Source organism: Rhinopithecus roxellana, chromosome 13, assembly GCF_007565055.1.
Source record: "Rhinopithecus roxellana isolate Shanxi Qingling chromosome 13, ASM756505v1, whole genome shotgun sequence".
Classification (NCBI taxonomy): Eukaryota; Metazoa; Chordata; class Mammalia; order Primates; family Cercopithecidae; genus Rhinopithecus; species Rhinopithecus roxellana.
The window spans coordinates 51568482-51596466 of NC_044561.1; the positions used below are offsets into that span (position 1 = coordinate 51568482).

At 43.6% G+C, this 27985-nt stretch overlaps 1 protein-coding gene across 1 annotated transcript in view; it reads left to right on the top strand.

Moving 5' to 3' along the window:
* The first annotated feature begins 924 nt into the window (after nt 1-924).
* Nucleotides 925-27985, top strand: part of MORC3 (MORC family CW-type zinc finger 3) — a 56423-nt gene continuing 29362 nt past the window's right edge. The window contains exons 1-8 of the mRNA XM_010385250.2: nt 925-1474; nt 13931-14003; nt 15590-15722; nt 16456-16670; nt 17809-17956; nt 20068-20215; nt 23198-23326; nt 23536-23655. Coding sequence (XP_010383552.1) covers nt 1436-1474; nt 13931-14003; nt 15590-15722; nt 16456-16670; nt 17809-17956; nt 20068-20215; nt 23198-23326; nt 23536-23655 — 1005 coding nt within the window. The 5' untranslated portion in view covers nt 925-1435. The remainder of the gene's footprint in view (nt 1475-13930; nt 14004-15589; nt 15723-16455; nt 16671-17808; nt 17957-20067; nt 20216-23197; nt 23327-23535; nt 23656-27985) is intronic.

Consider the following 27985-nt stretch of genomic DNA (forward strand, 5'->3'; position numbering starts at 1 on the left):
AATTTTGTATTTTTAGTAGAGACGGGGTTTCTCCATGTTGGTCAGGCTAGTCTCAAACTCCCGACCTGAAGTCATCTGCCCACCTTAGCCTCCCAAAGTGCTGGGATTACATGTGTGAGCCACCACACCCTGCCAGCTAATTCAATTTTTTTTTTTGTAAAGATGAGGTCTCCTCGTGTTGCCCAGGCTCGTCTCGAACTCCTGGGTTCAAGAGATCCTCAATTTAGCCTCTCAAAGTGCTGAGACTGCAGGCATGAGCCACTGCACCCAGCCAATTTATCTTTTTAAAAAGAGGTAATTTTTTTGAGACAGTCTCGCTCTGTCGCCCAGGCTGGAGTACAGTGGCGCGACCTGGGCTCACTGCAACCTCCCTGTCCTGGATTCACACAATTCTCCTGCCTCAGCCTCCCTAGTAGCTGGGATTACAGGCGCCCACCACCATGCCCAGCTAATTTTTGTATTTTTAGTAGAGATGGGGTTTCACCATGTTGGCCAGGCTGGTCTTGAACCCTATCAAGTGAACCCCCAGCCTTGACCTCCCAATGTGTTGGGATTATAGGCGTGAGCCACTGCGACTGGACTTATGCCTTTAGGACTCTTATTTATTTTGAGACAGAGTTTCACTCGTTGCCCAGGCTGGAGTGCAATGGTGCAATCTCAGCTCATTGTAACCTCCGCCTCCTGGGTGCAAACATTCTCCTGCCTCAGCCTCCCGAGTAGCTGGGATCACAGGCATGCGCCATCACGCCCAGCTAATTTTGTATTTTTAGTGGAGATGGGATTTCTTCATGTTGGTCAAGCTGATCTCGAACTTCTGACCTCAGGTGATCCGCCCGCCTCGCCCTTCCAAAGTGCTGGGATTACAGGCGTGAGCCACCGCGCCCGGCCCTAGAACTCTTTTTTTTTTTTTTTTTTTTTTAAATCATGAGTTAGGTTGATAATTTTCAGGGCAAATCCAAACAGTCTCCATTAATTTCTGTCTTTATTTCGTTAAGGTTTCACATGAACACTGGAGGATATAGAATGGCTTTTTTCAGCGCAAAAATTCACATCCTACTAGGTCAAGTGACGAGTTCACCTGTCTCGGGTATACCGCACCTCGCGCCAGGCTTCAAAAGCTAGATCCCCGAGTCTCGAGGTCCAGCTGGGCGTGGAGACGGGTACGGGCCCGCAGCGCCTAGCGCATGCGCCCTAGGCCCGCAGGGCCCAGCGCTGGAAGCTCAGCTCCCAGTGTACCCTGCTTTAACCAGCCAGGCAATTCACCTTCCTTCCCGAAGCTCCCAATTCGGCATTGCCTGGAGGCGGAAGTGGGTGGGAGAGGCCAGACGTGCGCCCCTCCCCGGAAGTGGGCGGGACCCAAGGGCTCTACAGTCGTTCCGCCGCCGCCCAGTCGGGTTGCGGCGGAGGCCGGTCCTGGCTTTGTAGCTAGCTCAAGATGGCGGCGCAGCCACCCCGCGGGATACGCCTCAGCGCGGTGAGCAGCCGCGAGGGGTGGAGCGGGCCGTGTCCCAGGAGGGCGGGCAGGCGGGCAAGCGAGGGTGGGCCGGCAGTGGGCGGTGGCGGCTTGTGGGGCCGGCGAGGCGGCGGGGGCTGCGGCGGGGCCCGGGGAGGGGGCGGCCATCTCGCTCCCGTCGGCGGAGCGGCTAGGCTGTGGGCCGGGCTGCATTCCGTCGCCTCTGCCTTGTGTTTCTGTTTTGCTTCGGGGAGGGCCAGGGTCGCGGCCCCTCCTTCCAGCTCCCTTCTAGTCTACCCGCAGCTGTCGTCCGCGGGCGAGGCCTCGGCGGGAGACCGGACTGCTCCGGGGGCCGCGGGGCCCCTGACTCTTCTGTCCGCTGGGCGCCGTGGTGGGAAAGGAGCGGGTTCCGCGTCCAGAAACGCCGGCGGCCTCGACCTCCCGGGGGTGGGGACTGGGCGCCGGGCCTGCCCACGGGCGAGTGGAGTCGGGATGAGTGTGCCTGATATCTGTCAGTGCCCGCAGCTTCCTCGGCAGTGGAAGCCCTGGGGCCCAGACCCTAGATCGCCGAGCTCGAACTCTACGCTATCCCACGTTGCGTCTGTTTTGGGGCGTTTCGAGTTCTTGGAAACCCTGCGAACATTTCCTGTATCTTAAATCGTAGGGAGCGGTCACACAGGATAACTTGAAATCTCACGTCCAGGAAATGTGGGCGTGGCTTCCCCACCTGATTATCCTAAAAAACTTTACTTCCTTGTGAGCGCAATTGTTGTTATGCTGAAATGTTCCTCTTTTCTGGAGGTTGTTGACTCTTGCCGAAGAATGACTGCCCTAGTGTCACTAATTTTAACATTCGAATGGGTAGTCGCTGCTTGGGATACAAACACGTAGAGAATAATTGGTGCATTGCTCTGCGACTTCTTTCATTCGTTTAGGCAGATTCTAACACCTGGTTTTGACGGACTTTAAATTTTTTCTAGTCCGATCTTTGTGAAATGATATCTGCTTTTACTTGCATTTCCTTGACTGTTTTGTGTGGTTGAGCTCTTCGCGTGTATTAGTCTTTGTGGTTTTTTGTTTTGGCTTTTTTTTTTTTGAATTGCCTGTTAATATCCTTTGCCCATTTTCTGTTTTTCTTTTGGGAGGATCTTTATTGATTTGTAAGAGTTCTTTACGTATTCTAGATAAAGGTCCATCCTTTGGTTATGTAACTGGCTTATTGAGCGAGCTAGGCTTTGGTAGTTTGAAAATAGAGGACAATTTTATTCTTTCTTTTTTTTTTAACCATTGGCTGTAGACATTAATTATTCCCCACTTGTGTGAATCTGGGTTGACTAACGCTTTCCCATTAGCTTAAGGTATTGTCAAGTCTGGCCTTATCTAGTTTAAAATCTCTATTCTCTCTCCCTCCCTTTTCCCCCTCTCTTCTTTCCCCGCTTCTCTCTCCTTCCCCTCTCGAGGTTGAGTCTTGTTCAGGCCCAGAAACCTGTAGGGGAGAAATGCAGTGAGTTGATTTCCTAACTGTTTCTGTTTTTTGATTCTCTTCTCCCTTCCCGGCCCCCGGGCTCTTGTAGACTCTGGCTCTTCAAGATTGAGGGGAGAAAGGAAGCAGAGATAGTGGTCAAACAGCGTTTAGACACCAGCATTGTTAGCGGGCCCTCTGGGTGTAGCTGCTGTCCATGTGCTGGCTCTTTGTTTTGTGGGTAATATGGGCTGTTGGGAACCTTACTGACAGAAATCTCCCATCTGCAGCCTCTTTGCTTTTGCTTTAGGTCAGGAGTTGGCAAACTACATACAGCTCATGGGCCAAATCCAGCCCAGCACCTGTTTTTATATGGCCTGAAGGCTAAGAGTGATTTATACATTTGTAAATGGTTGAGGAAAGAAAGAAGAATGTTTAGTGAGGTATAAATAATGCGAAATACAAATTTCAGTTCCCATAAAATTTTATTGGAATATAGCCATAAACATTATTTGCTTATAGTTCTCAAATGCGTGTATTAATAGAGATACAAGTTAATGAGCTTATGCATTTGTCAAAAGTCCTACATTTTTAAGGCACAAGGGGTGAACCCTTAGTGTATACACTTTTTGGGGGGGAGTGGGCTAGAGTTTCACTCTGTCTCCAGGCTGCAGTGCAGTGACACGATCTCTATCTCGGTTCACTGCAGCCTCCACCTCCTGGATTCAAGCACTTCTCCTGCCTCAGCCTCCCGAGTAGCTGCGTTCACACACGTGGGCCACCACACCCGCTAATTTTGGTATTTTTAGTATATATAGGGTTTCACCATGTTGGCCAGGCTGGTCTCAAATTCCCGACCTCAGGTGATCCTCCCACCTTGGCCTCCTAAAGCACTGTGATTACAGGCCTGAGCCACTGTGCCCGGCCCAATGTATACACATTTTAAACAGTCATTTAGGAGGTCAGAGATACCAGGATGAAATGCAGAGTGACAAAAAGTTTTTAAATTTTTTGCAAAACCCTGTAATTCTAGTGAAGTGAAATGCATATACTTTGGTTTTTGTTGTTTATTTTTTCAGAAATCCTACTGTGGATTTAGCTGATGTACACTCTTCACCACCTCCCATACTTCAATGCTTTTATCACTTTTTTTGGTTGAATTACTATATGGTTTGTTATTACTCTTACAAATGAGCTAACCAGTGTAGCATGATTGCATTTTCTTTCCTATACAAACCTTATGTTTTCCCTGAAGTTAATTGATTTATATTTTGTTTGTTTAGTTTTTCTCTGTACTGATCATCCAGACATCCAGAGAACTGAGAGCTCTTTTCCAGATGGATTCAGACACACCCAGTGTTTTGTCATTTGGAAGTCAGTTGGGAGTCATCGGCTCAGTTGTAATTTGGGGACTTCCCTTTAACATCTGTCTGGAAATTTCCTTCCTCTTTTCATGTGCCTCCATCTCACATATCCTTCTGGCTGATATGTAGCTTAGTGACTGACATTCTGAAGCCTACTCTCTCGGGTTCAAATCCTGACTCATAACCAGATGTGTGTCCTTGGCCGAGTCATTTAACCTCTTTGTGCCAGAGTTTCCAATCTGAATGATGGCAATAATAATCTTACCCACCTCAAAGTGTTGTTTTAAAAATTACATGAGCAAATAGATAAATAAAAGGGCTGTACGTGCTGTAGGTGCACAATAATGTTTGCTATTTTTGTTACTGTTAGTGGTGGAGAATAGCCACCACTGACAATAAAACCATTTCCAGAAACAGGTGTAGCTTCCTGAAAGAAGGGTTCATGGGAAGAAAAAAATTTTGTCATTTCTGGAAAATACATTCATGCTACGCTTGCTCTTTCTTGAATTATAATTTGGCTAGATTTGCATTCTGGATTGGAAATTCTTTCCGAATTTTAAAAATGTGCTTGATTGTTTAATAGAGGCCGTGCTACCGAAGTGTTTTTCTTGTTTGTTGTTTGTTTGTTTTTGAGATGGAGTTTCACTCTTGTTGTCCAGACTGAAGTGCAAGGCTCATCACAACCTCTGCCTACCCAACCTCTGCCTACCGGGTCCAAGCGATTCTCCCGCCTCAGCCTCCCAAGTAGCTGGGATTGCAGGCATATACCACCACATCCGGCTGATTTTGTGTTTTTAGTAGAGACGGGGTTTCTCCATGTTGGTCAGGCTGGTCTTGAACTCCTAACCTCAGGTGATCTGCCCACCCCGATCTCCCAAAGTGCTGGGATGACAAGCCTGAGCCCACGCCCAGCCACAACGCTTTTAATTGTTACAAATAATGTCTTAGTTTTTGAATGTCTTTTTGAATTCTCCCTGGACAAAATGTTCATTCTTATTGCTAGATACATTAACTGTATTATTATTATTATTATTATTATTTTTTTAAGACGAGTCTCCGTCTGTCCCCCAGGCTGGAGTGCAGTGACGCAATCTCGTCTCACTGCAAGCTCCGCCTCCTGGGTTCACGCCATTCTCCTGCCTCAGCCTCCCTAGTAGCTGGGACCACAGGTGCTCGCCACCATGCCCGGCTAATTTTTTGTATTTTTAGTAGAGATGGGGGTTTCACCATGTTAGCCAGGGTGATCTTGATCTCCTGACCTCGTGATCCGCCCGCCTCGGCCTCCCAAAGTGCTGGAATTATAGGCATGAGCCACTGTGCCTGGCCTAACTGTAGTATATTTGAAGTTTTCTTTTGCTCACTGCATTATCTCTGTTTTCATGTTTCTTTTACTGTGTATTGTTTTTTGGTTTCTAATTTTAAACTCTCTCAAATGTCTGGAAACAGCCTTCTCACTTTTTTTTTTTTTTAAGACGGAGTTTCACTCTTGTTTCCCAGGCTGGAGTGCAGTGGCACGATCTCAGCTCACTGCAGCCTCCGCCTCCCATGTTCAAGCAGTTCTCCTGCCTCAGCCTCCCAAGTAGCTGGGATTACAGGCATGTGCCACCATGCCTGGCTAAGTTTTTGTATTTTTAATAGAGACGGGGTTTTACTGTGTTGGCCCAGCTGGTCTTGAACTCCTGACCTCAAGTGATCCACCCGCCTCGGCCTCCCAAAGTGCTGGGATTACAGGCGGGAACCACCACACCTGGCAGCCTTCTCACATTTTTAAGTGAGACACTAAAAACTGACTGCAAGATTTTCATACGAGAATAGAGCTAGTTTGGTGGGCTTCACTGTTGGGTGATCACATAGGAAGGAGTCATTTTGTTGGGGGTGCTTTATGTTGGTGTCTGTAGACCGTAAAAAATGGGAACTGTTGGACAATAAGATAAGTATATTTTTAAAAACTGAAAATTTTAAAAAGTAATTTTAAAAACCGAGAACAACAAAAACAAGATGCAATCCAGAAAGGCCAGGCGCAATTTTTAAGGAACCAAATAGAACTTTTAGAAATGAGCTTCCCAAGGAGGAATTCTACTGTGTGTAGTCTCCTGCCATGGCATAATCCTGGCTGCTAGCTCTTGGAAATTGGCATGAAAGGAAGAAAGTCATATCACATTGTTCAGTTTGCTAACTTGCTGTTTATTTGTTTATTATTGTAATAAAACACATGTAGCATACAATTTATCATGCTAACCGTTTTAAAGTTTCAGTTCAGTACTGCTAAGTACATTCACCTTGTTGTGTAATGATCAGCCTCTCCAGAGCTCTTCTTGATGCTAAACTAAAACCCTGTACCCATTAAATAGTCACTTCTCCAGCACCTGACAAACACCATTCTACTTTCTGTCTGGGAATTTGACTACAGTAGTCCCCACTTATCTACAGTTTTGCTTTCTTCAGTTTCAGTTTCCCAAAGTCAACCATGATCCGAAAGTATTAAATGGAAAATTGTAGAAACAGTTCATAAATTCTAAACTGTGCCCCCATCTGAGTAGTGCCTGGCATGTGAATCATCCCTTTGTCCATTATATCCGCACTGTGGATTTGTGCTGCCAACCTATTAGTCACTTAGTAGCTGTGAGTTACCAGATTCACTGTCGTTGTATCATTCTATTTTATTATGAAATTGTTGTTAATTTGGCTGGGCACAGTGACGCACACCTCAGCACTTTGGGAGGCCAAGGCAGGGGGATCACTTGAGGTCAGGAGTTCGAGACCAGCCTGGCCAATGTGGTGAAACCCTGTCTCTACTGAAAATACAAAAATTGGCCGGGCGTGGTGGCTCAAGCCTGTAATCCCAGCACTTTGGGAGGCCGAGACGGGCGGATCACGAGGTCAGGAGATCGAGACCATGCTGGCTAACACGGTGAAACCCCGTCTCTACTAAAAAATATAAAAAACTAGCCGGGCAAGGTGGCAGGCGCCTGTAGTCCCAGCTACTCGGGAGGCTGAGGCAGGAGAATGGCATAAACCCGGGAGGCAGAGCTTGCAGTGAGCTGAGATCCGGCCACTGCACTCCAGCCTGGGCGACAGAGCGAGACTCCATCTCAAAAAAAAAAAGAAAAGAAAATACAAAAATTATCTGGGCATGGTGGCGGGTACCTGTAATCCCAGCTACTCGGGAGGCTGAGGCGGGAGAATCGCTTGAACCCGGGAGGTGGAAGTTGTAGTGAGCTGAGATCGTGCCATTGCACTCTAGTCTGGATGACGAGAGTGAAACAACTTCTCAAAAAAATAAAATAGAATAAATTATTGTTAATTTGGCCAGGCTCGGTGGCTCATGCCTGTAATCCCAGCTTTGGGAGACTGAGGCGGGCACATCACTTGAGATCAGGAGTTTGAGATCAGGCTGGACAAATGGTGAAACCCCAACTTTACCAAAAATCCGAAAAAATTAGCTGGGCATAGTGGCACACACTTGTGGTCCCAGCTACTCAGGAGACTGAGGCAGGAAAATCGCTTGAACCTGAAGACGAAGGTTGCAGTGAGCCACGCCACTGGACTCCAGCCTGGACAACAGAGCAAGACTCCATCTCTATATAAATAAATAATACAATGTTAAATTCTTACTGTGCCTTATTTATAATTTGAACTCTATCATAAGTACGTACAGGAAAAAAATCATAGCGTATATATGGTTTGGTACCATCTGCAGTTTTAGGAATCCACTGAGGGTCTTAGAATGGATTCTCTGAGTCTGAGGATAAAGGCAGACTGCTGTAGTCATATCAGTGGAATTATACAATATTTGACTTGTGACTGCCTTATTTCATTAATGTCTTCACGGTTCATCCATGTTGTAGTGTGCATTAGGATTTCCTTCTTTGCTTAAGGTTAATATTTTATTATATGTCAGAAGACAACAGTATAAATTTAAATTTTTTTTTTTTTTTTTTTTTTGAGATGAGTCTCACTCTGTCGCCCAGGCTGGAGTGCAGTAGCACAATCTCAGCTCACTCCTACCTCTGCTTCCCGGGTTTAAGTGATTCTTGTGCCTCAGCCTCCCAAGTAGCTGGGATTACAGGTGTGTGCCACTGTGCCTAGCTAATTTTTGTATTTTTAGTAGAGGTGGGGTTTCACCATGTTGGCCAGGCTGGTCTTGAACACCTGATGTCAAGTGATCCACCCGCCTCGGCCTCCCAAAGTCCTGGGATTATAGGTGTGAGCCACCACTACACCCAGCTGTCCTCCTGTATTTTTAATTTCACATTTATATACAGTTGATATGATCAAAAAGTATATTTCTTTTTGGTCCTGGTTCTTGGCACTGGAGTTCCTGAAATCTTTGGTATTTCCTGATAACCATGAGAAGAACATCTTTTGTTATTTACAATAATAAGCCCCTGCCCTTTTTTTTTTTTTAAGCACACCGGAGTTTATGCTAATTAGCTGACTTTTTTTTTTTTTTTTTGGAGATGGAGTCCCCCTGGCTGGAGTGCAGTGATGCGATCTCAGTTCACTGCAGCCTCCACCTACTGGGTTCAAGTGATTATTCCGCCTCACCCTCCCCAGTAGCTGGGACAAAGGGACAAAGGTGCGCATCATCACACCTGGCTATTTTTTGTATTTTTAGTAGAGATGAGGTTTCGCCATGTTGGTCAGCCTGGTCTCGAACTCCTGACTTTAGGTGATCTACTCACCTCGGTCTCCCAAAGTGATGGGATGACAGGCATGAGCCACCGCGCCTGGCCAATTTTTTGTATTTTTAATAGAGACAGGGTTTCACCATGTTGACAAGGCTGGTCTCGTACTTGCCTCAGCCTCCCAAAGTGCTGGGATTACAGGCATGAGCCACTGGGCCCAGACTGTAATATCCTTTACATTGTAACTTTTAGCTTCCCTGGGCCACATTGGAAGAAGAATTGTCTTGGGCCACACACATAAAATACACTAACAATAGCTGATGAGGTTTAAAAAAAAAACATTGTAATGATAGCTGATGAGCTACAAAAGAAAAAAAAAATCACGAAAGAAACTTCATAATGTTTTAAGAAAGTTTACAGGCTGGGCACGGTGGCTCATGCCTGTAATCCTAGCACTTTGGGAGGTCGAGGTGGGCGGATCGCCTGAGGTTGGGCGTTTGAGGCCAGCCCGGCCAGCATGGTGAAATCCCGTCTGTACCAAAAATACAAAAAAATAGCCGGGCGTGGTGGCAGGTGTCTGTAATCCCAGCTACTTGGGAAGCTGTGGCAGGAGAATCGCTTGAACCCAGGAGGCAGAGGTTTGCAGTGAGCCGAGATCGTGCCATTGCACTCCAGCCTGGGCAATGGAGCGCGAAACTCCATCTCAAAAAAAAAAAAAAGAAAGTTTACAAGTTTGTGTTGGGCTGCATTCAAAGCTGTCCTGGGCCACGTGCACCGCGCGGGCTGAGGGCTGGACAGGCTTGCTTTACAATGAATCAGTGTTTTTTTGAGTTTTGTGAGCATTATAGCACATTGTCAAACATAAAGAGAGAATCATATGAACACCCAATTTATGGTTGGTGTGTCAGAATTACAGGAAGCTCTAAGGGTTTATGGTAGTTGACTAATAATTTTCTTCTTGTTTAGTAGTATAAACCAAAAATAAAATTCTAAGGCTCTTCCAGCCATCTGAGTGGACTTCCTTCTCAGCCAGAGCACTCTAAACATTTAATCTGAAAGACTAGTTCAGGCCATGACAGAAAGTTGGGGTCAGACCTGCTTCATTACTCTCTGGTGTAACATCACATAACAAGGAAAGAAGTCAAAGTAATTCTAAATAGATTTCCTTGTCATATCTTGAAGTTGCCCTACAAAGTTTGTCTCTTGTTGTCTCTTTTTTCTTGTGAAAAAAATGTAAATTGTGTAGAGAATCCCCTTTTCCCTTTTTTTTCTTTTTCTTTCTTTTTTTGTTGTTTTTGAGACGTAGTTTCGCTCTTGTTGCCCAGGCTGGAGTGCAGTGACCCAATCTCAGCTCACTGTAACCTCCGCCTTCTGTATTCAAGCAATTCTCCTGCCTCAGTCTCCCAAGTAGGTGAGATTACAGGCATGAGCCACCAGGCCCGGCTAATTTTGTATTTTTAGTAAAGGTGGGGTTTCATCGTGTTGGTTAGGCTGGTCTTGAACTGCTGACCTCAGGTGATCCACCAGCCTCGGCCTCCCAAAGTGCTGGGATTACAGGTGTGAGCCACCAGACCCGTCCTGAGCCACCGCACCTGGCCATTCCTTTTTTTTTTTTCTTTCCAGACCCAGGAGATAGTCAACTAAGAGTCGGGCACCCTTTTCAGTCTCATAAGAAAACATTTTACAGCCTCTTCTGTCTTAAGCCTGCTAGCTAAGAGCTTCCTCTGCATAGTGAAACTTTGGTCTCCACAATCCTTTGTCTTAACCCAAACATTTCCTGTCTGTTGATCCCAGGTGCTTAGACAAACTTAACCAATCATCAACCAGAAAATGTTTAAATTTACCTAGAGCCTGGAAGTCCCCACTTTGACTTGTCTCGCCTTTCTGAACCAAACCAATATACATCTTAAACGTGTTTCATTGATATCTCATACCACCCTGAAATATGTAAAACCAGGCTGTACCCCGACCACCTTGGGCACATGTTCTCAGGACCACCTGAGGGCTGTGTCATGGGCCATGGTCACTCATATTTGGCTCAGAATAAATGTCTTCAAATATTTTACAAAGTTTGACTCTTTTTCATCGACAGTAGCCAGAGGTTTTACACCCCAGGGCCGTGCCCCATGGTTAAGATGTAGATTGGGGGAGGAGTGTATCATTCTTTTATCAATGGTAGAATGATATTTGTACAGGGGAGGAGGTGAGACAGAAAGGTTTTCCTGATGCCTCAGTTTTGAGAAAAGACTTCTTGTGCAAGATGAAGAGCTGGAAATTTAGTTTCATTAAGAACTGTTTGTGATGTGTGCTTTAGAAAGTCTGAGTTACCTATACTCCATATTTCATGGATGTATGCTGTATTTTATGATGTCTGCCAGAGAAAGTCTGAATTGCATATATACTAGTTTGAACAGTCTTCTTCAGGATACCATTTCTCACTTGTGTGCTTCAACTTAATGGTAAATGAAGGTTTGGGAATCGTCCAGAAGTGTGGACAGAGGAAAAGTAGACCTTTCTGACACCTTGTGGCAGCACCTGAGAACTACAGATGTGGTTGACTTGATCTACAGTCTAATCATATTTTTAGGGCTCTTCACACTGCAAAGTGCTTTCCACCTTTTTCCCCCTAATTAGGAGAGAATCTGTTCAGAATGAACAAAAAAATTGCTTGAAAATTCTCTGGATACTGAAAATTTTAAGGCTCTGCCTTTTAAAACTACTTGTGTGTTTTTGGCCGGGGTACAGTGGCTCACGCCTGTAATCCCAGCACTTTGGGAGGCCGAGGCGGGCGGATCACGTGGTCAGGAGATCGAGATCATCCTGGCTAACACGGTGAAACCCCATCTCTACTGAAAATACAAGAATTAGCCGGGCGTGGTGGCGGGCGCCTGTAGTCCTCAGCTCAGGAGGCTGAGGCAGGAGAATGGTGTAAGTAAACCTGGGTGACGGAGCTTGCAGTGAGCCTAGATCACAACGCTGCACTCCAGCCTGGGCGACAGTGAGACTCTGTCTCAAAAAAAAAAAAAAAAAAAAACAAAAACGACATGTGTGTTTTTATACACTTGTACATACCACTATTCAGGAATTTAGAGAATTCCCAATAGCATGAGGTTGACTGGCATATTCTTCCGTAATGAATTGTGAGTAAAATCAGACATAAAAGCTTTGGGAATTAAGACGCAATGCCAATTTGTTGCATTGTGTTCAAACGAAAAACCTTAGACAAGTTAAAGTTTTGTTGAGCTAAGAATGATTCAATATTGGGCATAGTGGCCCACTCCTGGAATCCCAGGACTTTGGGAGGCTGATGTGGGAGGATCACTTGAGGCCAGGAGTTGGAGACCAGCCCGGACAACATAGTGAGACTCCTGTCTCTATAAAATAGTGTAAAGTTAGCCAGGCATAGAGGTGCATGCCTGTGGTCCCAGCTACTCGGGAGGCTGAGGGAGGAGAATCACTTGAACTCAGAAGTTCAAGGCTGCAGTGAGCTATGATTGCACTACTGCACTGCAGCCTGGGCAGCAGAGACTGACTCTGTCTCTAAAAAAATAAGAGGCTGGGTGCGGTGGCTTACACCTGTAATCCTAGCACTTTGGGAGACCAAAGTGGGTGAATCACTTGAGGCCAGGAGTTCGAGACCAGCATGGTCAACATGGCGAAACCCCATCTCTACTAAAAATACAGAGAATTAGCCATGTGTGGTTGTGCACATCTGTAATCCCAGCTACTCAGGAATCTGAGGCAGGAGAATCACTTGAACCCAGGAGGCGGACGTTGCAGTCAGCCGAGATTGTGCCACTGCACTACAGCCTGAGTGACAGAGCACAATTCTGTCTCAGAAAAAAATAGGACAGGCTTCAGAACCAGAACAGGTTCTAAGCACTCTGACCTGCAACGTGATCAGGCAATATTTATCGACAAAACAAAAGTAAAGTACAGAAATAGTTTAATTGGTTGGAGCTTGGCATTTTGCCTTATTTAAATCATCTGGTGACCTGTGATTGTCTGAAGACGGGCTTCTGCAATGGACTGAGATTCGGCTGTTTGTTACTGGAGTACAAATTCTCCTGTTAGGCATTCAGTTAGTTTTCATACTGTTAGGTTGTAATTCCTTACGTACTGACTGGAATATGGAGGCATTCTCGGGCCAAGTTTAACAATTGGAACTCTTTTTTTTTTTATGAGACGGAGTCTCGCTCTGTCACCCAGGCTGGAATGCAGTGGCGCGATTTCAGCTCACTGCAAGCTCCGCCTCTTGGGTTCACGCCATTCTCCTGCCTCAGCCTCCTGAGTAACTGGGATTATAGGCGCCTGCCACCAAGCCTGGCTAATTTCTTTTTGTATTTTTAGTAGAGACGGGTTTCACCGTGTTAGCCGGGATGATCTCGATTTCCTGACCTCGTGATCCGCCCACCTCAGCCTCCCAAAGTGCTGGGATTACAGGTGTGAGCCACCGCGCCCGGCCAACAATTGGAACTCTTATTTGAATTCTTTGAAGAGTTTGTAGTTGTATACTACTCCACTGCTACAAGTTCAGCTATAATGAACTTGGAGTAAATAATCAAGTCACAGTGCCAGAAAAGCTTACTGATCAAGCCAAGTTAAGTTTATTAGGCCTGATACACGTAGGAGAAAATGCCTCCTTGACAAAGTCTTAGTTGTGTCTCAAAATAGAGAAATTAGGAAATGGTGTTTATAGGATTTTAGGGCCTTGGCTGGATCATTTTAAGCTAGGTCTTGGCAAGGTAGGTCCCTATTTGGGATTGGACAATTATGACATTGTAGACTTAAAGAGGGCAGTGTTGTGAACCAAGTCTTGGTGAGTAAGCTATTTAGTTGGTTCCCAATGTTATCTCCTAAGAATCGAATATTCTAGATTGTATCTTCCAGATGTATTCTGGATCAAGCAGTTTAGTCACTTTTGTTTGGTCTCAATGTTGTTTAACATGGGGATAAAAATACTGGTTTTTATTTTCAAAAGTAAGACCTGAATTAATTTACATGAACCTTTTGTTTGTTTCAGCTTTGCCCGAAGTTTTTACATACAAATTCTACTAGTCACACCTGGCCGTTCAGTGCAGTTGCTGAATTAATAGGTATGTGGTTTGACATTTCGTATACCATTTGTTGCTTACAATTGTAGTGTTTTTTTTTTTTTTTTTTTTTTTTGAGACGGAGTCTCGCTGTGTCGCCCAGGCTGGAGTGCAGTGCCGCAATCTCGGCTCACTGGAACCTCCTCTGCCTCCTGAGTTCAAGCACTTGTCCCTCAGACTCCCGAGTAGCTGGGACTACAGACGCCCACCATCACTCCCGGCTAATTTTGTATTTTTAGTAGAGACAGGGTTTCACCCTGTTGGCCAGACTGGTCTCAAACTCCTGACCTCAGGTGATCCACCCACCTCCTCCTCCCAAAGTGCTGGGATTACAGGCATGAGCCACTGCGCCCAGCCCTAGTTTTCATTTTTTAATATATTTCTTTGTACACCTATCCTGAGAGAAATGAGTATGTTAAACAAGGATGTTAAATGGAGAGGTATAAAGAAATAATGTAAAAGCCGCCAGAAACTTGATTTAACTTGGTGAAACTGAAAAGTGCCACAATTTAAAGAAATAGTAGAAAGTGAATCTGCCATCCTTGTATGTAGCTTAGCAGAAAATGTTGCTGCCTTCTCATTTATTCATCGATTATTGTGTACCTTCCATTGACAGTCAGATCTCTTTCCCCTATGATAGCCAGGTTAGTCACCCCCTTTTTTTTTTCTTTTTCCTTTTTTGAGACGGAATTTCACTCTTGTCGCCTAGGTTGGAGTGCAATGGCGCTATCTCAGCTCACTGCAACCTCGCCTCTTGGGTTCAAAAAATTCTCCTGCCTCAGCGTCCTGAGTAGCTGGGATTACAGACGCCAGCTACCATGCCTGGCTAATTTTTTTTTTTTTTTTTTTAATACAGATGGGATTTCACCCTGTCGGCCAGGCTGGTCTCAAACTCCTGACCTCAGGTGATCCGCCCACCTCAGCTTCCTAGAGTGCTGGGGTTACAGGCGTGAGCCACCATGGTCATCCGTTTTTTTTGTTGTTGTTGTTGTTGTTGTTTTTATTTGAGACAGAGTCTTGCTGTGTTGCCCAGGCTAGAGTGCAGTGGCATGATCTCTGCTCATTGCAACCTCTGCCTCCCAGGCTCGAGCAATTCTCCTGTCTCAGCCTCTGTATTAGCTGGGACTACAGGCACGCGCCACCATGCCTGGCGGATTTTTGTATATTTAGTAGAGATGGGGTTTCACCATGCTGGCCAGGCTGGTCTCGAACTACCTTCAGGTGATCTACCCGCCTCAGCCTCCGAAAGTGCTCGGATTATAGGCGTAAGCCACCGCACACAGCCTTAGTCCGTCTTTTAATCATCTCTGCAGTGTAGTGGTTTTTCTTCCTTTGTACTTTTTTGGTGTGCTGGGTACCAGTCTTTGCTGTCTCTTTAACATGGAAGGTGTTAATTCTGTAATAGTCAATTAATATATACCAGGATGCAGTTTATTTTCATGTTCTTAAATCTTAGGAGTTGCTAAAAATTGCAGCTTTTAAAGTTGTCTTAAAACATAGTCTTCTATTGCTTCTTATAGGATTGTTCTGAACTAATTGCTCTTTTTTAAAGTGGAAAATCAGAATTTCTTCAAACTTGTGTTTCCCAGATAATGCTTACGATCCTGACGTGAACGCTAAACAAATATGGATTGACAAAACAGTAATAAATGACCATATATGCTTGACATTCACTGACAATGGGAATGGTATGACTTCTGATAAATTACATAAAATGCTAAGGTAGGTAAAAATGTGCCACGCTTCTTAAAATTGTTGCTTTTGCCTAAAGGGTTTCCCATGCCATACTGACTATTCTTGGTTTTTGTTTTTTGAAATGAAATGCTGTATGTACAGTGTGAGCTGTTCTCTAAGAGTCTTCCCATGATTTTCTACTCCTGGTAGATGATTAGTCAGTCCTCACCATTGTCATCACCTACTCCACCCTACCTCCAACTCCCTAAAAGTCCACCATTCCTTTAGAGTTGTAGTATATTTATATCAATTACTGATAACTTTAGTGTAAATTAGGTTTAACAAGTATTTATAATAAAACTTACCACATTGTTGGGAGTAACTTTTAGAGGAAGAGATTCATGGGGTGAAATCTCATGGTCCCAGGAGCATGGGTTATACTCAGCTGTTTAGTCAGGGTGTGCCAGCAATGAGTTTCCATATTAGTACTTGTGATCCTTTCTCTCCCCTGTTACGTAGATTTGGTTTCCTTCATTTCAGAGCTGGGAAAACACGTCAAGATACATTAAAAGTAATCTGCCCAATACATAAAAAATCAACAACAACAACAAAAAAGTAATCTGCCCAAGATTATACAGCTAGGAAGGGTGAGGCCAGCATTTGAACCCAGGCTTTTTACTTGGTATTACAATTAATGAATTAAAAAAAAAAATTATAGGTATTTATTTATTTATTTTTGATTATAGGTATTTATTTTTTAAGATCTTTCTTTTCTTCTTAGCTTTGGCTTCAGTGACAAAGTCACCATGAATGGTCATGTGCCAGTTGGATTATATGGGAATGGCTTCAAGTCAGGTTCTATGCGTCTGGGTAAAGACGCAATTGTTTTTACCAAAAATGGAGAAAGCATGAGCGTGGGCCTTTTGTCTCAGACCTACTTGGAAGTCATAAAAGCGGAGCATGTTGTTGTTCCAATAGTGGCATTCAACAAGCACCATATCCTTTTGGTTGTGCAAAAGCTGTGGAGAAACTGAAGAAATAATTCGGAAACATTCCATTTTTTTGCCTTCTTCCAAATTATTTCCTTTGAATAACACCTATTCCATTTCTTACCTCTGTCCTCTGCATTTACCATACACCTGAGGCTAAGGGTTTGTTCCTTTCTCTTCTCTGTTGGACTCCTACTATGGAAATACTCAATATTTTATGTTAAACTTCCTATACCTCTTCTGTTTAGTTCAAGGTTATTGTAGACTAGTAAGACTTTATGGTCTGGCTTGAAAATTTGACTAGTGACCACGAAAGGCAAGATAACTTTAGGAAAATGCCTTTTGTATGAACACATTGAAATATTGGAAAGTATTAAGTTAGTTAGGAATAATAACCTGCTCGTTTTTTATTCTTTTTTTTTTTTTGAGGCAGAGTCTCACTCTGTCGCCGGGGCTGGAGTGCAGTGGCCGGATCTCAGCTCACTGCAAGCTCCGCCTCCCGGGTTTACGCCCTTCTCCTGCCTCAGCCTCCCGAGTAGCTGGGACTACAGGCGCCCGCCACTTCGCCCGGCTAGTTTTTTTGTATTTTTAGTAGAGACGGGGTTTCACCGTGTTAGCCAGGATGGTCTCGATCTCCTGACCTCGTGATCCACCCGTCTCGGCCTCCCAAAGTGCTGGGATTACAGGCTTGAGCCACCGCGCCCGGCCTCGTTTTTTATTCTTCTTGATGTTTGTTTGAAATCAAACCACCATGGTAAAACTTAGAAAATAGGCTGAGCTTGGTGGCTGATGCCTGAAATTCCATCACTTTGGGAGGCCAACACAGAAGGATTGCTTGAATCCAGAATTTAGAGACCAGCTCAAGCAACATAGGGAGACCCTGTCTCTACCAAAAATTTAAAAATTACTTGGTCATGGTGGTGGGTGCCTGTGGTCCCAGCTAGGCTGCAGTTAGCCCTGATCATGTTACTGCACTCTAGCCTGAGCAATAGTGAGACCCTATCTCAAAAAAAAAAAAAAAAAAAAAAAAACCTTGGAAAATTATGTATAAATAGTTTTTCTGTTATTTAAGTTTACAGAGTTGGTTTTCATATTGTAATTATGAAATATATGTTGGCAATCTGAGTCTTTAACTTACGATATACGACAGATGATTAATTTAGCAGAATCAAAAGCCAGCCTTGCTGCAATTCTGGAACATTCTCTGTTTTCTACGGAACAGAAGTTACTGGCAGAACTTGATGCTATTATGGGCAAGAAGGGGACAAGGATCATCATTTGGAATCTTAGAAGGTAAATATGGACATAGATGTTGACCGTTTGGGAGTACAGTGCTTGTGCAGGGTGGTGTCCCTACATTCATCTCTCGTTACACACAGTAGAAATACACGGAAAGGTACTCATTTTTTGGTGTAGTTACTGATTTGTCTTTGCCCAGGATATTTTCATATTGTTAAAAAAAATTTTCTTTTCTTTTTTTTTTTTTTTTTTTTTTTCGAGATGAAGTCTCGCCCTTGTCCCCCAGGCTGGAGTGCGATGGCGCGATCTCAGCTCACTGCAACGTCTGCCTCCCAGGTTTAAGCGATTTTCCTGCCTCAGCCCCCCAAGCAGCTGGGATTACAGGCGCCTGCTACCACATCTGGCTAATTTTTGTATTTTTAGTTGAGACGGGGTTTCTCCATGTTGGCCAGGCTGATCTAGAACTCCTGACCTCAGGTGATCCACCTGCCTCGGCCTCCCAAAATGCTGGGATCACAGGCATGAGCCACTGCACCCAGCCAAAAAAAATAAAATTTTCTATCCCTGCCATTCAGTCTCCGTTAGCACTCCATTTTCTCTCATTTATTCCACCTCGTCTTCTCAAAAAAAGAAAAGAGAAAAAAAGCAATGAGAAGACAAATTTAGGAGGATAAATCTTTCTTCATTGTGTCCATTACTTAAAGCTAAAAGTGATGTAGCACCTGATGAGAAAAGTAATATAGGTGAGATTTTTGCGTTGCTAAAATTTATAATCCTTTATCTTTGTGAGGATAAAATCCTTCACAAATAAATTTTAAAATTTAAGACTAATGTGTAATATTGAAAGATCTAAGACATACTGAATCATAGGAATAAAGCACAGGTAGTGATAAGACTAAAGAACTGAAAAAACTTGTGCTATTCTGATACCTGAATTCATTTTTCATGCTTTCACTTCCCTACCCCTCCTTCTCCTGGAGGATTTTTTTCAGTTATACTTTCTGAGATAATTGTAGATTCATATGTAGTTGTAAGAAGTAATACAGAGATCTCATGTACTCTTTATCCAGTTTCCCCTGGTGGTAACATCTAACAAAACTGTAGTACAGTAGTGCTATTGATATAGACAGGATTTTGACATTGATACAGTCAGGATGCAGGACACTTTAGTCATCACAGGAATCCCTCATGTTGCCCTTTTGTAGCCATACCCACTTCCCTCATAACCCCACTCCCTGCTTAATCCCTGACAACCTCTAATCTGTTCTCTATTTCTATAATTTTGCCATTTTAAGAATATTACATAAACAACATGGAAACCTTTTGGGATTGACTTTTTTCACTTAGCATAACTTTCTGGTGTTTTCCAGGTTCTTGTATGTATAGACACCTTTTTCTTTTCTTTCTTTTCTTTCTTTTTTTTGAGATGGAGTTTTGCTCTTCTCCCAGGGTGGAGTGAAGTAGCACCATCTCGGCTCACTGCAACCTCCACCCGCTGGGTTCAAGTGATTGTGCTGCCTCAGCCTCTCGAGTAGCTGGGATTATAGGCACCCGCCATCATGCCCAGCTGATTTTTGTATTTTTAGTAGAGACAGGGTTTTGCCATATTAGCCAGGCTGGTCTTGAACTTCTGACCTCAGGTGATCCACACGCCTCAGCCTCCCAAAGTGCTAGGATTACAGGTGTGAGCCACCGCACCCAGCCAGTTTGCACCTTTTTCTTGTTGAGTAGTATTTCATTGTATGTGTGGAACCCAGTGTGTTTGCCTATTCAAGACATCTGGGTTTATAGTTTTGGGATATTACAAATAAAGCTATAAACATTTGTGTACATGGTTTTGTGGGAATATAGTCTTCATTTTTCTGAAATAAATATCCGGCATGTAATTGCTGTATCATAGAGTACTTCAGTTTTATTTTCTAAGAAATGCCAGACTGTTTTACTGAGTGTTTTCCTACTAGCAATGTACGAGTGATACAGTTTCTCCACATCTTCCAGGATCTGTTTTCTTTCTTTTCCTCTTGCCTTTGCACCCCCAATCCCCCACTGACATGCACCATGTGTAGGTTTATTTATTTGCTTACCTTTTTAATGGCTTACAGTGTTTGCTTTCTTATCTTACTGTGAAGTTAATTTTTGGTTCTTTCTAAAAATTATTTTTGCAGCTACAAAAATGCAACGGAGTTTGATTTTGAAAAGGATAAATATGATATCAGAATTCCTGAGGATTTAGATGAGATAACAGGGAAGAAGGGGTATAAGAAGCAGGAAAGGATGGACCAGATTGCCCCTGAGAGTGACTATTCCCTGAGGGTATGTATTCAACTCTCTTTGTAGAAGTGAGAAAATCATTGAATCATGGTAGTATTAGGAGAGCTCATGTTACCTACTTGTGATACAAAGGCTGCCAGTGCTCTCTGAATAGAAGTATCTCAGACATGAACCAGCTTAAACTTTTCATTAGCACACTGTTTGATTTATTTGCTTAAAAACCCTTTTTAAATTGTAAAGTCGTCAGGCCTAACAATGCTTGTAGTTTTTACTATATGCTAACATTATTATCATATTAGAATCAGTATATTTTTATTATATTAATCAGTGTATGGTGGCCAGACTAAAAATTCAACAGACAACAAATTCAAAGTCTTATTAAATTTAACATATTTGCCCGTGCGCGGTGGTTCACACCTGTAATCCCACCACTTTGGGAGGCCACGATGGGTGGATCACAAGGTCAGGAGTTCAAGACCAGCCTGGTCAAGATTCTGAAACCCCATCTCTACTAAAAATACAAAATCGGGCGCTGTGGCAGACACTTGTAATCCCAGCTACTCAGGAGACTGAGGCAGGAGAATCGCTTGAACCTGGAGGTGGGGCAAGAGGGGGCAGAGGTTGCAGTGAGCTGAGATTACGCCACTGCACTCCAGCCTGGGTGACAGAGTGAGACTCCATCACACACACACACAAAAATATAATGTATTCTAGAATACATACCTTAATTGTCCTCCTAAAGCAATAAATTATAGACTATAGATAGATACGGTACATTAATATAATTTTGTGATAAATGCCTCTAGGATTTTCCCTTTAGAAATGAGGTTTTTGTTTTTTGTTTTTCTTTTTGGAGATTAGGTCTTTGGGTGTTACTCTCTCAGCCAGGCTGGAGGGCAGCAGTGCGATCTTGGCTTATTGTAGCCTCTGCCTCCTGGCCCCAAGCAGTCCTTCCACCTCAGCCTCCTGAGTAGCTGGGACTACAAGCGTGTGCCACCACACCCGGCTATTTTTTTGTATTTTTGGTAGAGACAGTGTTTCACCATGTTGTTCAGGCTGGTCTCAAATTCCTGGTCTCAAGCGATCCACCTGCTTCAGCCTCCCAAAGTGCTGGGATTACAGGTATGAGCTACCGCGCCTGGTCAAAATGAGTGTCTGTTTAAGATTGAAGAAATTGGCTTGGCACAGTGCTCACACCTGTAATCCCAGCACTTTGGGAGGCAGAAACGGGTGGATCACCTGAGGTCAGGAGTTGGAGACCAGCCTGGCCAACATGGTGAAACCCTGTCTCTACTAAAAATAGAAAAATTAGCTGGTCATGGTGGCAGGAGCCTGTAATCCCAGCTGCTCGGGAGGCTGAGGCAGGAGAATGCCTTGAATCTAGGAGGCAGAGGTTGTGGTGAGCCAAGCAAGACATTGCATTCCAGCCTGGGCAACAAGAGCGAAAACTCCGTCTCAAAAAAAAAAAAAAAAAAAAGATTGCAGAAATTAATATCTTGATATAACAATATCGATAAATTAATATCAAGGTTTTTTGTTTGTTTGAGACAGAGTTTTGTTCTTGTTGCCTGGGCTGGAGTGCAATGGCATTATCTCGGCTTACCACAACCTCTGCCTCCTGGGTTCAAGCGATTCTCCTGCCTCAGCCTCCCTAGCAGCTGATATTACAAGCATGCGCCACCATGCCCAGCTAATTTTGTATTTTTAGTTGAGACGAGGTTTCACCATGTTGGCCAGGCTGGTCTCGAACTCCCGACCTCAGGTGATCTGCCTGCCTCGGCCTCACTAAGTGTTGGGATTACAGGCATGAACCACTGCACCCTAAAGTTTTTTAGTAGTTTTGATAAGACATGTGATACTAACTTTGTGCTTGATTTCTTTCTTTCTTTTTTTTTTTTTTTTTTTTTTTTTTGAGACAGAGTCTCACTGTGTTGCCCAGGCTGGAGTGCAATGGCGTTATCTTGGCTCACCACGGCCTCCGGCTCCTGGGTTCAAGTGATTCTTCTGGCACAGCTCCCTGTGTAGCCAGGACTACAAGCATGCACCACCCTGCCTGGCTGATTTTTGTATTTTTAGTAGAGATGGGGTTTCACTATGTTAGCCAGGCTTGTCTTGAACTCCTGACCTTGTTATCCACCCGCCTCGGCCTCCCAAAGTTCTGGGATTACAGGGCTGAGCCACCTAGCCTGGCCACTTTTTGCTTTATTTCTTGTGTTAATATAATTCTCTAATCCCAAGTTGTGGATGTATTTGACATTTACAGATTTTCCATGTAATTTTTACCAAGGTCTTAGTAATTATAGTATTAGTAATAGTAAATAGTAATTTTACTATTTACTAAAATAGTAAATAGCAGATATTTACTATTCCTTGATGTATCCTAATGTGTTCCTAGTGTTGAAAAAGTCTTACCCAAGTACAAAACAAGTTTAGAGGCAGCCAGAGAAGATGGTATGGTTTTAGTACACTACAAAATACAATGTTTTTTAAATGACACAAAGCACCACTTCTTTTGAAATCAAGAGTCAGGAAAAGTAAGAGAAATGTTTAAGTTTTAGTTCCGTGTTGAATCTTTTTTTTTTTTTTTTTTTGAGGTGTGGATCTCCCTCTGTCGCCCACACTGGAGTGCAGTGGTGTGATCTCAGCTCACTGCAGCTCCACCTCCGTACTTGACAGAAAAATCAGAAAATGTACTTTTTTGTACATATATACATTTTTTAAAATTAAAATGTCATACCATATGTGCTGTTTTGTAATCTTTTTCACTCAGTAATATTAACTATATCAGTGTCTGTGTAGATCAGTTGATTGTATTCTGCAAGTCATTTTTACTGGCTGCGATATTTTGAGCTTATTTTTAATGAAAAACAACCAAATCAGAATAACATACAGTCTTATAGCCTATTTTATTGAAGAGTCAATTGGTCTTTTATCAAGTTAATAGGAGAGCTTCTGTGTAAATCCGTGTCTAAGTAATGGTGAGCAAATCTGTAGATACTAACTTCTTGTTATGTTATTTTCCAGGCTTATTGCAGTATATTATATCTAAAGCCAAGAATGCAGATCATCCTACGTGGACAGAAAGTGAAGACACAGCTGGTTTCGAAGAGTCTTGCCTACATCGAACGTGATGTTTATCGACCCAAATTTTTAGTATCCTTTTTCTTTTTATGATTCCTTATAGAGATATGTTAGTCAGGTGTATTCTCTTTTGCCCCTTTCGCCTTATATGCTGATAGGGATTCTAGTCTGTTCTAGCTTTGCCCTCCTTTTGTGCTTTTGGACTTACTAAATAATGAAATAGAAAGGATGATTTGAACTGAGTGAGGTGTTGTGTTCAAAATTTACCTTAATATCCTAAGTCTAAAACAGTGAGAATTACCTTTGGATTCAACTGCAGAAATAAAGATCATTATGGGATAATGATGTATCACAGAAATAGACTCATCAAAGCTTATGAAAAAGTTGGATGTCAGTTAAGGGTAAGCTTTTTTTTTAATTTGAAAAGAAAATGTTTATTTTCCTCAAAAGTTAGGAAAATATACACTCTTGGGTCAAATGTTAAATAATTTTATTGTACCTTTTTGCCTATGGCTTTTTAATGTAAATTTGTAAAAAAATAACATTAGTATGGTATTTGAACTTTCTTTCTTTTTTTTTTTTTTTTTTTTTTTTTTTTTGAGACAGGGTCTCACTCTTGCCCAGGCTTCAGTGCGGTGGCACAATCTTGGCTCAACTCACTGCCACGTTCACTTTCTGGGTTAAAGCGATTCTGCTGCCTCAGCCTCCCAAGTAGCTGGGACTACAGGCAGGTGCCGCCACACCTGCCTAATTTTTGTATTTTTAGTAGAGACAGGGTTTCACTATGTCAGCCAACATGGTCTTGATCTCCTGACCTGGTGATCAGCCCATCTTGGCCTACCAAAGTTCTGGGATTACAAGTGTGAGCCACTGCACTCAGCCAATTGTTTTGTATTTTTAGTAGAGACGAGATTTCACCATGTTGGCCAGGCTTGTCCGAAACTCCTGACTTGAGGTGATCCACCCACCTCGGCCTCCTAAAGTGCTGAGATTACAGGTGTGAGCCCCCACGCCCGGCTTTTTTTTTTTTTTTTTTTTTTTTGAGACGGAGTCTCGCCCGGTTGCCCAGGCTGGAGTACAGTGGCGCCATCTCGGCTCACTGCAAGCTCTGCCTCCCGGGTTTACGCCATTCTCCTGCGTCAGCCTCCCGAGTTAACTGGGACTACAGGCGCCTGCCACATCGCTCGGCTAGTTTTTTTGTATTTTTTTTAGTAGAGACGGAGTTTCACCGTGTTAGCCAGGATGGTCTCGATCTCCTGACCTCGTGATCCGCCCGTCTCGGCCTCCCAAAGTGCTGGGATTACAGGCTTGAGCCACCGCGCCCGGCCGCCCGGCTTTATTTTTATTTTTTAGAGACACTGTGCCTGGCTGGAGTGCAGTGGCACAATTTTGGCTCACTGCAACCTCTGACTCCCAAGTTCAAGTGATCCTTGCACCTTAGCCTCCTGAGTAGCTGTGACTACAGGTTCATGCCAGCACCTTAATTTCTTTTGTTTATTTATTTATTTGTTTTTTGAGATGGAGTCTTACTCTGTCACCCAGGCTGGAGTGCAGTGGTGTGATGTCAGCTCACTGCAACCTCTGCCTCCCTGGTTCAAGCTATTCTCGGGCCTCAGCCTCCCAAGTAGCTGGGACTACCAGCATGTGCCACCACTCCTGGCCAAATTTTGTATTTTTAGTAGAGACAGAGTTTTACCATGTTGACCAGGCTGGCCTCAAACTCCTGACCTCAAGTGATCCACTCACCTCGGCCTTTCAGTGTGCTCAGATTACAGGCCTGAGCCCATGTGCCTGGCCTATTATATTAATTTCGTATTTGATACTGAACAGCCCTGAGGTGGGGACAGAATATTTCTTTTATCCCTATTTTATGCATAAGAAAGTTGAGGACCAGACACAGTGACTCTTTCCTGTAATCCTAGCACTTCGTGTGGCTGAGGTAGGAGGATTGCTTGAGGTCAGTACTTCAAGACCAGTTTGGGCAACATACCAAGTCTCTATCTCAGCTGAGTATGGTGCCTCACACCTGTAATCCTAGCACATTTGAGAAATCAAGGCCAGGGGATTGCTTGAGCCCAGGAGTTCAAGACCAGCCTGGGCAATGGGGCAAAACCCTGTCTGTACAAAAAAATACAAAAATTAGCTGGCCCTGGTGGGTCCCAGCTACTCAGGAGGCTGAGGTGGGAGGATTGCTTGAGCCCAAGAAGTTGAGGCTGTAGTGAGTCAAAATTGTGCCTCTGCTTTTCAGTCTAGGCAACAGGGTGAGACCCTATCACAAACAAACACACAAAAAAACACTGTCTCTACAAAACAACAAAAACAAATTAGCCATGAGTGGTTGTATGTCCTTGTAGTCCCGGTTATTTGGGAGGCTGAGGTGGGAGAGTACTTGAGCCCTGGAGTTTGAGGCTGCACTGAGCTATGATTTTGCCCCTGTACTCCAGCCTGGGCAACAGAGTGAGACCCTGTCTCTTAAATAAAAAAAAAAAGAAAAAAGAAAATAAATTGGGGTCAATAATAAATAGATGAAGCAGCTTGTCTAAGACATAACAGCATGGATCTCAGACGGAAACACATCATTTAACTGCGTTTGGATATGGATCCAGTGCATATTTTTAAGATTTTGGGGCCGGGTGCGGTGGCTCAAGCCTGTAATCCCAGCACTTTGGGAGGCCGAGACGGGCGGATCACGAGGTCAGGAGATTGAGACCATCCTGGCTAACCCGGTGAAACCCCGTCTCTACTAAAAAATACAAAAAACTAGCCGGGCGATGTGAGTAGTCCCAGCTACTCGGGAGGCTGAGGCAGGAGAATGGCATAAACCCGGGAGGCGGAGCTTGCAGTGAGCTGAGATCCGGCCAGTGCACTCCAGCCCGGGAGACAGAGCGAGACTCCGTCTCAAAAAAAAAAAAAAGATTTTGGTGGTAATTCTTTATCTTACTTTATTGTGAGTTTTTTGTAGAATGATGTGAGCTCTACAAGGTATAACAATGTGGATTCACCTTGAATATCACTTAACAGGGGGTCTGACTCTGCTTCACCTGCTTTATATGGCATGAGCCCAAATATAGCATATTTGCAGAAGTAAATGAACTTTATATCTACCACAGAATGTAAATTTTTTTGTTTTATCACTTATGAATCTGACTTAACCAAGATACATAGCCCATTTTCCCAACTGAGTTAAATTTGCACTGTGTGTATTTCCTAGTTAAGCTTGACTTTGTAAAAATAGGCTGTTACAGCTAAATTACAATGTTTGTCTTTACCAGATGATGGACTGGGCCTAGTATTTGCATTCTGTGGATTCAGTAAGCATTAAATAAGTATCAGATACCCATCGTGATTTGCTGTGCTGGGTGCTCAGCATAAAAAGTTGATAAAATGGCCAGGCGCGGTGGCTCAAGCCTGTAATCCCAGCACTTTGGGAGGCCGAGACGGGCGGATCACGATGTCAGGAGATCGAGACCATCCTGGCTAACATGGTGAAACCCCATCTCTACTAAAAAATACAAAAAACTAGCCGGGCGAGGTGGCAGGCGCCTGTAGTCCCAGCTACTCGGGAGGCTGAGGCAGGAGAATGGCGTAAACCCGGGAGGCGGAGCTTGCAGTGAGCTGAGATCCAGCCACTGCACTCCAGCCTGGGCAACAGAGCGAGACTCCGTCTCAAAAAAAAAAAAAAAAAAAAAAAAAAAAAAAAAAAAGTTGATAAAATACAGAGCATACCCTCAAAGCTCAGTTTTGTGAGGGGACTGTGGAACATCCTTGGAAGCATCAGAAAAGGCTTCTTAGAGAAAGTGTTGATTGAGATGAGTCTCAGTTGACTTCACTGTGCTGCAAAGTCTGGAAGGGCTTTCCAGGGAGAGACAGCATGTGCAAAGGCAGAGAAAGAGGCATCTGAGAGTATGACATCATAAAGGGAGTAATTTGCTGTGGCTGGACCATATTTTAAGGGGAGAACAGAGGAATGAGAGAGACAGGATAAGGCTGGAAGGAAGATGGATAAGAACCACAGATAGAAGGATCTTGTTATTACTGTAGTTCACAAATAGTCTGAAATGGTGAACCTGATGGTTTTTAATAGAGCAGAATTAGGATTAGTTGTATGGTTTGGCTTATAGTTGTGTTTATAAAAATGTTCATTTCATGAGTTACACATTATTTTACTTTTTTCTTCATAGGCAAAAAGTATAGCGACACTCATGAACAAAATATACTGGTTAGTCACATGTAGATAATCAGAAGATGACTCGTATACTTTGAGTTCAACATTTTAGCTAGCAGATTTTAAAAAATAACTAATTTAACCAACCTAGGTTTTTATTTCATCATTAGCAACTGGATACGTAACTTTGAACTTTTATCTGACAAACTTATGGAATATTGCCTTTCAGAGTCTTAGCTAGTCACTGCAAGATCAAGATGAATTATTTGTGGTTTCTGTTCTCTAAGAAATTGTACCCTAGTAAAAGTAGTTCTCTTTTCTTTTTTTGCTTTTTGAGAGATGGAGTTTTGCTCTTGTTGCCCAGGCTGGAGTGCAGTGGCACGATCTCGGCTCACTGCAACCTCCACCTCCCAGGTTGAAGCAATTCTCCTGCCTCAGCCTCCTGAGTAGCTGGGATTACAGGTGCGCACCACCACGCCTGGCTAATTTTTTGTATTTTTAGTAGAGATGGGATTTCACCATGTTGGCCAGGTTGTTCTCGAACTCCTGACCTCAGGTGATCCACC